The sequence below is a fragment of the Liolophura sinensis genome, chromosome 1, assembly GCF_032854445.1.
Source record: "Liolophura sinensis isolate JHLJ2023 chromosome 1, CUHK_Ljap_v2, whole genome shotgun sequence".
NCBI lineage: Eukaryota > Metazoa > Mollusca > Polyplacophora > Chitonida > Chitonidae > Liolophura > Liolophura sinensis.
Genome location: NC_088295.1, coordinates 84,507,652 through 84,519,523, shown reverse-complemented (window position 1 = coordinate 84,519,523; position 11,872 = coordinate 84,507,652). Strand labels below are relative to the sequence as shown.

Genomic DNA, 11,872 nt, shown 5'->3' with positions numbered 1-11,872 from the left:
CGATGTATTGGTAGGCCAATATCACGTATATGTACCTGTAATGATATGTTAGCAGGGGTTCAGCATAGAGACCTACATGAGTCTACGGCATCTGTATGGTATTTGGTGACTGAACGTAGCAAGTTGTGTTGTCAGCCAAATTGACGAAGTGTCATAGACAGGAACAGCATATATATGGACTCGATTTATTTCATTGGTATTAATGCCGTATACTTGAGAGGTCCTCACTTACATGCATACGGTCAGGTTTAAGCTGGACGAAACCGAGGTACGCTTTCCTTGACGCAAAGCCACAGGAATACGGCGAGCGGTGCATTCATACCGAGGTCGATCGGCTGTGGTGAGAAAAAGGGGTAAATACGAATCAAAAACCTGTATGCCCAAGGACACTAGTATGAACTTCTAATCGTTTAGTGGGGAATATTCCCATTAGGGTGGGGCCGACGTGGTTAGCGTTCCAGCTGAGCGCAGTGGCCCAGGACCCTCTCAGCATCACTCTCGCTGTCAGAATTCGTCCAGTTGACTTCCTCTCCGGTGTCTGCCCAGTTTCCTCCCACCACAATGCTGGCCACTGTCCTCTAAGTGAAATATTCTTAAGTAAGTCGTAAAACACAAATCAAATAAATTAATGTATCCCCGCTGCATGGGATAGGGAGACTTATTTATGAAACTGGAAGTGTATCCATATGCGATTGCCGAGAAGCAGATAATATTAGTCACATGGTTACTCAGTGATGGGATGCGGATAGTGTCAGTAATCCTCATTCAATATGAAGGCTACTGACACCATATATTTCCGTGTTCTATCACTAAGTAACCATGTAACGAATTTATCCTGCAAAGACCCAGAAGACCGAGGTATAGGTGAATCGCTTCAGGGATGAGGCCATTGTATTAACATCCCAACAAAGGGACGTAACCTACTCAGCAGACACATTTGACGTCGTCTGTAAGATTTGCATGTGTCCGTTGCTGTCCAATGAAAAGCTGAGTACTTTGTCTGATGCGGGATAAAGGTATGTACAAACACACCACAATATAATATACTGGTACATGTAGTACAGATTGGGGGAAGTGTCTATCTTTATAATGTCCATCTTTTCCGCATCAAGGGCATTGGCGATCTAAATCTGATGGAAACATTACTTGAGCTAGCGTCGTGCACATTCAGTGTGTACAGCCAGAATTGAACGCTTATTCAACAAACCAGTGAGGCAACAGGTATGCTGAGGATTGCCTATAGTTTTGTCCATAACCCGTTTCATAGGGTAAATTACGTATATGTAGGCTACATGCTGTACCTTAAGGAACGCAACGATGCTGCTTGCGGCTTTGCGTCAACGGAATTGTACCAGTTGACTTTGTACACCTTGAATGCATGTCTACCGTGCTATACTTTCGATATACAATCTGATTTCATTGTGACAATTCTTCGTTTCACGTTGACCCCCGTGTTACACAGCACTTTCTTATCATGATAGTTGTCAGTTTGCAATCTCTACCCAAAGATAGAGATATACATATATAGGCCCTATACCAGCCCTGTTGGTCACTCCTATACTGTAAAAAATAGGCATATTATTAATAGTCCACGGCCTCGTATCCGCGTCATGCAGTTACTCGTCATGAAGGTCGCTGTGTTCATTTGTCTGCTGAGTGCGGTTGTTTTGGTGAGTTTTGCTGTGAACAAGTACCTGTATGTACATGTAATAATCAACTACTTATAGACCGCTGGTGATTAATCGTGTAGTTGATAACTACGCTGCTCATAATTTTCCAAAAGTTTCTAAAAATGTTAAATTCTCTGGAGTTTAGGTATGTCTTGCGCATCTGCTGATAAACGCATTTTAAAATTGTGTTTCTCAGTGCCAGTGTTGTTTAATAATCTATACGTCAATAGCTACCGCTGCGGCTCTAAAACGGCTGCAAGTTGCTTCAACCCTTTCTCTTGATGTTTATTTCGACTATACAGGGTCAAGAAGGTACCGGAGGAGGGACGGGTCATGGTCATTTACCCGGGCACACGAAGGTTGTGGCTCACACCCCAGACCTCACTTCACCCATCTTCTTCACGGATGCCCATATGGTAAGTCGGGGAACGGCTGACTGCATCCCTGTTCTTCACCGATGCTTACAGTAGGTCCGGGAGCGTCTAACTTCACCCGCATTCGTTATGAATGCTCATGGTAACTCAGAGGCCGGGCTGAACACCTAATCCATCTTCTTCAGGGAGTGGGAGACTTAACCGACCATCTTCACGGCTGTTAATATGGTAAGTCAGGGAGAGGGGGACTTTACCCATCTTCTTCACGGATGCTCAAATGGGGACAGGCCACTTCATCAGGGGGCTTGTCGCGTTTCCAGTCTTCTTCACCGATGCCCACATGGTACTTGTACTTTAGGCCTTAAGTATCAGTTAATCAGTCAGTCATGTGGAATTCCATGCAACTTAAAGAAATGACGTTTAATTTTTGCAATATGCTTAATGTTTTTAATTGCAGTTTCATGTATGTGAAACGTATGTGACGACATGTGAGATACAACACTTGGGACCGTTTGTTACAGTTGTCAGTTTATTAAATATACCGGATCTGTGAGAAACGAATAGTGCTCGTGTCGCGTAGAGCGTGGACTGGCGTCTTAACAGAATCCATTGGGCAAGTGGGAAGAGGCCATATTTGATTCTTTTAACAAACATGTCATATTATTGATTTCTTTCTCAAATTGGTCACATTCAAAAGTAAAAAAGTCCAAGGTTTAAATCCGACTACGTGTATACAGTGTACTTTTCTTCAAAACTCAATAATGTTTCACAGTGGTACAGTAAAAACATGCTATATGTACGACAGGGGAAAGATTCCCTCTGATTTCGAAACATTTTCAAGCAAAACGTTTCAACAAACATATCGTCTTTACGCTGGCGAACGGCAGTAGACCTTGCATACTGATGCCGTTGTCCCGGTTGGATATTTATTATTTATTTTTGACTGTCCATTGAATATTGTCAAGTTTCTACCGTAGCTGTTCAAAAATACCGAAGTACCATATGAAACAGATTGTAAAATGCGCGCCTATGATCGCTTTGCATGTTTTAGCTAAATCATTAGTGTCAGATTAATGTGTTCGTCCTTCAACTAAGAGTTTTTGAACTTCGACAGCTATGTATACCTGTACAGTTATAATATATATTCATTTTGTCATGGGATTCAATATACCTGGACTTAATGTATTTTTATAGCACGCTCTGGTCATGAAGACTTCGTCGGGCTGTTACATTGAGCACGTGAAGCAGGACTTGTCCACAGCTGAGGGCGAGGTTCTCAAAAATTTAGAGGTAGGTATAAATCTCCGTGACGAGTTTGGCTGTATATCGTTTGGTGTCTAATCGGAACCCAGCTGTGTAGTCTATTTCCTGCCTTTACGTTGACGATTTATGCTCGGACTCGCATAACGTAGTACTCATGTATTTCAAGAGAACACCGGCCTATCCAGCTTGAACCCGCGTCGCCATTTTTTAGGAAAAGGTACTATATTAATTGTATATTTTGCTCATAAACTTTGCTAAGCCTTCGACTCATCGCATAATGTTGTAACAGCTTGAGCTAGAAAACGAGGTTCAATTCCTGGTCGTTTCGGAGCTAAGTATGCACACATGTAGGTCTACGTCAAGTCATATTTATTCCTTGTGTTTTAGATTTTGCGATGAACCACGTCATGTCACCCTGCACTAAGTTATTGTGGGTTTTATCTGCCAGTGAATTTTTGTTCTGGTTTCAGCTTCAGCAGATACGAGCCGTGCGCACAGCTACCACTTTCCTCCAGGTCGTTGCCCTGAATGCCCTATCTCACTTCAGCTCCCATATCCAGTCGGCTTGTAGACACACGCATTTGTATCACTGGGAATAAAGTGTACCTCCTTTAAAATGGTTTCATCGTGAATTTGTGTATTCCTCGGTACAGGTTTGTTGACTGGTCGTCTCAAGCGTCGTCTTAATATGTTGAAAACCATACATGCACCATAACTAGGTGTAGATGGTTAAAAAATCTTCAGGGATTGTTCTGCCCTTCGAAAGCATTATGAGGCCTAGTGTACTGGTATTTATTTATTTATTGGAATGGTGTTTAGCGCCGTACTGAAGAATATTTTATTTATACGACGGTGGCCAGCATTATGGTGGGGGGGGGGGGGGGGGGGAGGGGGACTCCCACGACTATCCGCAGGTTGTTGAAAGACCTTCCCACGTACGGATAGGAAGCCAGAATGAGGTGGACTTGAACTCACAGCCACCACATTGGTGGGAGGCTCCAGGGTCATTGTGTGCTAGCCCCCTCGCCCTTTAACCCACTGGTAAGGTGTGTGACTCCAGTTACGAGGAAGGAGGCCTCCGTGGCTTAATGGTTAGGGTGACAGTGAAGCATAGTGATCCATGGGCCTCCCACTAGACCATGGGCAAGCCTGGAAGCAACCTGCTGATGTTCGCGAGTATCCCTCGGGCTCCGCCCGGTTTCTCCCCACCATAATGCTGACAGACGTCGTAGAAGTGATGTTTTCTTTAGCACGACCTAAAACACCAATCAAATAAATAAATACATATCTGTATATGCTTCTCGGCAATCGGATGTGGATACACTTTCAGTTTCGCATAGGTTTCCCTATAATAAATAAATAAATCCCATCACGAGGCGCACGAGATGTGGGTTCAATCCCAAGCTGTGACAGGGAAATTCTAGATAACAATGCTTTCATTGTACTTGGGGGATTGCTGACCATAAACGGTCGACGGCTGTTTGCGTACTCTTACGTTCATTATCTTGTCTTCCACAAATAAAGCGTACAAGCATTTAAATCACACTTGCGTGAAAAGTACGTTAGTATACCTTGCTATGGATCAGTTATTTACACTCCACATTCTCCACCCATGGAACTGACCCCCATCGTGTAAGCGGAACATTCTTGAATCTGGCGTTAAAACAATCAAATTACGCGCCAATCCTCGAGATCAGGAGCTATGTACCTGTACTGAGTGTATACTCCCAGATGTACACATCAGAAGTTTATGAGAAACATATTACAACTCAGTTAGCCATATAATGTAGCTCTAGATGTACAACAGCTTAAGACACGCAGCCACCGTCTAGTCTAGTCTAGTCAACTGTGCTCATAATGAGCCCGCAGGGTGATGGTTTTTTCATTGTCATGTTATATATGAATAAGAAGCACTGGTCCAGAGAGGTTACACGTAGCCCTGACAGAAGAATAGTGAGTAAGACGAATTGGAGTCCTGTCAACATGGGCTGATATTACCGCATTCCTCTAATATGACTTATAGAAGTGGGCCCTGCCACCCTTAAATGACGTGAAATGTAGCGTGAATTACCCGAAAGCATCTTCATATGGCACTGATTTAAAATGCGATTACATTCAAATTGTTTGATTGAGATATAAAAGATATGTTCCTGTTTTTCTCATTTTTTCAGAGCGGTATAATCCATCCTTTACGTCAGTTGCGCCACGTGCACATGGCTCCTGATCCAGACCAGGATAGCAATGAGATAACGACCAGCTGTCCAAAACTGTACTCTTATCAGAAAGAGCATTAAACCAAGGCCTTGGTTCCTCCTACAATAAGCTGACCCCCGTCGCAGAAGTGAGGTATTCTTGAGGATGGCGTAAAACACCAATCAAACAAATAAATAAAACAAAGCCTCTTGGTGGTGCTAACAGCGACAAATTGTCTTAAACTATAACAAAGAGTATTAAAATAACTAGACATTTATATGCTCAGTGTTTGTGTCTGTGTCAAGTAGTAATCCATGTTATAATCCTCTGTGCATCGTTTGATAATTCGATAATTATCTGTTCATTTTTGCATGGTGACATTAAATTGTGTTATTGGCGCCAGGTGAATGTTTGTGGTAACTTTTCCCATTAAATTAAGGTTGCATGTAATTTTGCCCCTATTTGTCTTGTACACCTGACAGTTTAGTCAGATTCGATACTGGCGAGTTAAAGCATTTATAGCGAGACAGTGGTGATTCTGGTCATTCTGTTTGAATTAATAACTCGTCTGCGGTTATACGAAAGCAATTTGGATATTCGGTTCGTTGATCAGGTCAGTTCAGTCAGCTGTAATGAAATGAATAGGATCATTCTATGCTGATCAGCGGGTTTTTCAGAGGCCCTTGGTGGTGTCAAGACTCTTCAGCCATAAAACATATATAACATAGGTTTGTTGTTTTTATTTACTTTCGTTTTTAACGTTTAACGCCGTAGTCAAGAATTTTCACTTATACGACGGCATGTAGTGTAAAGATAAAAGAAACCAGAGTGTTCGGGGTAAGCAACCGACTTTTTGCGGTTTATACTGCCGAACATTTCCACGTGACACATATGTTATATTGATGGAGAGTAAGAGATGGCCCACAAAGGTCAAGTAAGACTACACTAGAGAATAGCAATGTCTTCGGGCCGCTTCGTTGGCCTCATGGTTAGAGCGTCTGATTCAAAGTCGGGAGACCCGGGATCTAGTCATACCTAAGACTTTAAAAATGTTGCTTGTTGATCTCACTAAAATCCCAAGAATTCATTCATTGACCCTTTCTTGTCACTCAGGCACCGAGAAAAATCATTCGAATGTTCCTTGTCCAAGGCTGGTATTAGAACCAGGTTATAGCCATTTGACCGATACGGCATAATTGAAAGACAAGGACCTAAACAATTTGGCAACGAGTATTTGTCGAGGTTTGTAAGATGGAAAAGAGTGAAAACATTTCAACATTGCATCTGAGACGTGAGCCGAAGAACCTTCAAAAGGAATAGCCAGAGAAATGTTTTAACTTTTCACATAGAAGACATGTGACTGGCATTGGTCGCATCAAGCTAGCTTTTTGTACTGTAAATGTAGTTTAACTTTAAGGTATAAGCAGTGTTACAGTTATTTTAGTATACATCTGTCACATGTAAGGATTATGTTTGGCTAAGATTTGAGTCGGTGGGCTTGTATGGGTATTCTTCAGAGGCATACTGGGATATATAGCTGACATACATACATATCATGGAAGTAGCCTTGACATAATTACTTAACTAGAAGAGGGATTGGGTGGGTGGCCGATAGATATTTTCAATTTAGGCTGTTTGCCAAAAGCAATCGGCCATCTGGAAACCTTTTAGAGGTCTTTTTTTTTATCGAAAGTCATCCTGTGTGAAGAAAACCACATGCTGACAATTTTGGTGCTGTTAGCATGGATTCTATGGTAGATGACTTCTTGCGACATTAAATTTTTTCGTTCCTACGGGTTTTGATTGGTCATTGTATTGCGCGTTATCTCATACTTTTGATATGGAGGGAATATTGGCTTCCCACTGAGGTTTTCTAATTGCTGGTAAATCGTGAATATAATTAAGTGTACTACGTGCATTTTGCGCCAGGTCGGTTATATATGGAAGATCGATATGTCAACGCTGAGGCTCTCGCCATGTGTCTTTTTGTAAGGCACGACGCAAGAATAGGCATATCTGCATCTATCTTCCACAATTATGACTAAAACTGAGCTATTCGACGAACAGATTTTCCACTCTTCCACTCTTATCCTGGAAACGTTAGCGGACTTCCATTGCCGATTTACGTGCTATACGGTCAGATCTCCCCCCCCCCCCACCCCCCGTTTGAGGTTTCGGCACGCGTTTTCTTTGCAAGTTTTACCGGTTGTAGATTATGTACAGAATCCACAATTCACTGTGACCAAGATTAATGATTTATATGGTTGGTAAAACCGAAGAAGAACTTTTGTTTGGCGAGATTTACGTAACAGTATTGTTTATTTTATTCATACAATTTAGATATATTTTCGGAAGCACAATTGGAGCCCGAGGGAGCAACGCTCTACATGCCCGAGTGTTTGCGGTACCCTACACTGTGAAAAAAGTCTGTTGAAGTACAGTAAATAATACTGTTAACTGTCACAATCGTTGCTGCTGTGAAAAGATTTGCAGTGTTTAAGGGTGTTGTTTCATTTCCTTTTTGTGTATATTAACTGGACCATGTATATTTACAAAATTTGCAGTTCTACGTTACGTCTGTATATTCACAATGTAGATATTCACACCACATAGGACTGTTTTGTGCTGACAATACCTTCAGGTGTTAATTTACATTATGATGTGTAATATTACTCTAAAATATAGTAAATTCACAATTTTGTGTAGGTGTAAATTTACCTGGCTTGGCCCGTACTCTATCATCAGATTATTTATTTACTAGGTCACTGCAGTCATATTTGACCACAGCGTGAATTAATATACTAATTAAAACTCATTACTGTTATAAGCTACCCATTGCATTTAATGATATATTACCACCGTGTACACGTACATGAACAATTTTTTTTTTCCTGGACTGACCACTTGGCGTTCACCATTTACCAGACCTAAATGACGGTGAAAAAACTCTCAACATTTTATTTGTTATTTTGATGTTGTTTTCAAGATTACAATGCTCAGTTAATGCCCGTTGAAGGAATTATTTTTCATTGTTATAAAAAACAATAATGAATGGTAAAATTTTAAATTGGTTTTCACAAAAATAAATTATAACAGATAACCACGTACGTTGTCGAAAGAAAGAAACAGAAATCATTTGTAAAGAGGTTTTCAGTGACAAAACGCCTAGTATAAGTGAAGACGTCAAATCGACGTTGTTTACATTGCAGACCTATTGACCGCTGAGAGAATGCAATTTACAAGGATGCTAGTGACCTTTGTACGTCGCTTGCTCTATTTTCCCACTTGCCAATAACCAATGTGGCTGTCTCCCTTGGAAGTTGAAGACACATGTGAGAAAGTTTTCCTGTCACTTGCTTGTCTTAAAAGTGAGTAGTTTCCCCAGCGATCACTGGTTTCCCTCTCGTATAGCTACAGTATCAGATGTACTAGAGAACAATCAATGAGCAGTGAGCTTTCATTGGTAGATTATTGTAACTTGTACCCAGTTTCTGTGTTATTGCTGTGATGGCCGAGTGCTCCAAGTGACCCTGTAGTAAGTACATGATCACACTAGGCATACAAAAATTTGGTACTTGATGCTTTTTGGATTGGTAGATTAAAGATATATAATGTACAGGTTGGTGTGGAGTCTGGATAATGTGACCGGATCATGTCTGCTGACTTAATTTATGGCATGGTGCCTTAGTGAAGCAGCACTACCAGTATGCATTGTGCGTGAGGACCACCCAATCAAAATTTAGAAGATCTTCTAGATTTCCATATTTAATTTCTTCTGAAGTATCAAGTTATAAGCTGTAAATTTCATTCATAATGCAATCATTTTGCTCTCTCTTCTCAGGTGACTAGTGAATCTTAATCCACGTAAAGAGACAGTCTGCCAAGAAAAGGCATAGTGTTCCTGCCAAGGTCTTGCATTTCACCAATTCAGTTAATGAAATGGAGTGGAACATGTAGAATGTCAGATGTTACATATTTTATTCTATGGCTACATAACAGATGCTGAATGCTTGTATTTCGAGTATGTTCGATTTAATCTTTGTACCAACAGCTTTTTACTCCTGTTAAAAATGCATAATAGGAAATGTTGAAAAATCTGGGTTGGGATAATAAGATGTTATTGATCAGTTTTCTACATGCAGATAAGTTATTACCCGTTTCAGTCTAGAGGAATTATATCTTTCTTTTGCCTAACATCATTTCATTTTGGAAGTCATTTCCTTTACTGATTTATTTTAATAGCAATTGTACGGTTTGAGGAGTACTTTCTGCATCTGTTAATGAATTCAGGCAATCTCATCAGTACATGTATTTTTAACAGCCCAGGTGTTGTGCATCTTGTGCCGTGTGTTCACTCTTTCCATTAAATTGTGTAAAAAAAAAAAAACACCAAGCCATTAGATGGTCACTAAGCTTATGACTTTTAGCTGCCTAAAATATCTTTGGATTGTTCTGGAATGACAATGTTGCGAGGCTTGCGCGCAGGACACAGCTGGCAAGAAAATGTATCCTGTGTCGTCAGAATGCTACATTGTGAAAAGTATAGTATTTCATACAAGCAGAGGGCACTACTCTTTTATAAGTTGCAAGATTGCTCCCTTTATGGAGGGCAGGGGAAGCCCAATAACAAGAAGTAGCCTTTGATCAGCAAAGTGCGACCAATCTGCAGTAATCGCATTCACTGCTTTGGCTTTTCTTATTGGTGTCATTGTATTTATGAAATGGACAGTGTTGTGCCATTCCAGTTCTCTTATCACAAGAATATAGACATTATTAATTAATTTTGGTATTAAAACTTGACTGCGGAACATTCCATTTTTTATTTGTCATATTTCAGTGGAATGGAAAACATTTATTGTGCGATGCAATTCTTCATAATTGAAAAAAGTAGGTTGTGTTCATGCGTTTTTTGTTCATGCTTTTAAGAATTAATTGTTCTGTACATGTAGTTGGTTTCCAACATTTGTGAACGTGTTTGGATATTAGTGATAAACATTTGACGTTTTAACACACATTAAGCTTCAAAGTTTACGTAATTCAGTTATCAGAAAGAATAGTCGCTGTTGGTTTATAAATTAATCCGTATTAAAGCACACTGTTTTGAGTGTTTAGGTACAAGATGAGTGATATTGTACATGTGACTCTTATGTACATGCCCAGATTTTGTTTGAGTGTTTTCCGTTAATTGTTAATGAATTCTTATCAATATAAATTCCCTGTGTTGTTTTTATCTTGCAGAACTTATGTGCACACGACGTAAAACATATCTCAATGTTAAAGGCAGGTTTAAGGCATATCACAAGGAATACAGATTCTGCTTGGTGTTTGATTATTTGAGGTTTAAACTATGACATTTCTTGATGCACTGTGGATTTACACCTATGGAGTGTTCTTTAACAGAAGAAGTAGGTGTTCATTTACTGGATATCTGATGTGATTTAACTTCTACTTTGTACAGTTTATCCAAATATGCTCTGTAAATTTACGCCTTGATGACGTAGTTAGAGAGAGATGTGTAAACCGCCTGGGAATCTGCAGAAGTGATAGGGTTGTTTTACACCCAAGTATGTTGTTGGTCGACAAGGCTAACCAACTTAAAGTTACAGATTTCTCAGTCATGAAACAGTTAAAAATAATGTGATTTTACTTGGCCGAAAACCATAAAAACACAACACGCGACTGCAGACACCATTTATCACATTAAATTTACGCATGAATTCGTTATAAATAAACAATGTTACTGACGATATTACACAGCACCAAGGCATATTAAACTCTGGGCCCGTGATCCTGACAAACCTTACGTCATATAATATAATAAAAACAACGTACAGTACAAAGAGCAAAACAAGAGCAACGTCCACAGTGATATCTGACAAATGATCACACGAAACCGGTGAAATATGGCCTCCACATCTCAGTTAGGGTTTTATTCTAATGTTCATGTAAACGCTTAAATAGTAGCAAATCACACGTCTCCTAGTACCATGGCTTAAACAGCATTTGGTTAAAAAATATGCAGTTATGTTAATTGCAATTTATTAGATGTTACTGACCCAGAAATACTCAAAATGATGTGTTGACATTTAACATACAATAACAATAAACCAATGTAAAGGAATCGGGCATCGAGGATACTTAGCAAACCAGCAGAATCCTGGTTTATGGAGGAATACAACCAAAGCAGCGACGACAGTGTGGTATCTGACAAATGGTCACACGTAACCGGTGAAATACAACCTGTTGTCAATTTTGTTCAGGAGAGCTACATTTCAACCCCATGTTCATGGCGGCATTAGCTGAATATTGGCGAAAACGGTGTTAAATGTTGTGTTGGGAATGGATTTCAAAGCAGTCTCTATTGATTACTTT

The 11,872-nt window shown here is 40.1% G+C and overlaps 1 protein-coding gene across 1 annotated transcript; it reads left to right on the top strand.

Annotated features, from left to right (window-relative positions):
* Positions 1-1,568: 1,568 nt before the first annotated feature.
* LOC135466981 (uncharacterized) lies at positions 1,569-3,914 on the top strand. The gene is made up of 4 exons (XM_064744738.1): positions 1,569-1,670; positions 1,973-2,086; positions 3,239-3,334; positions 3,778-3,914. Exons 1-4 carry the CDS (start codon positions 1,611-1,613, stop codon positions 3,904-3,906), a joined length of 399 nt encoding a protein of 132 aa, XP_064600808.1. The 5' UTR covers positions 1,569-1,610; the 3' UTR covers positions 3,907-3,914.
* Positions 3,915-11,872: the final 7,958 nt, after the last annotated feature.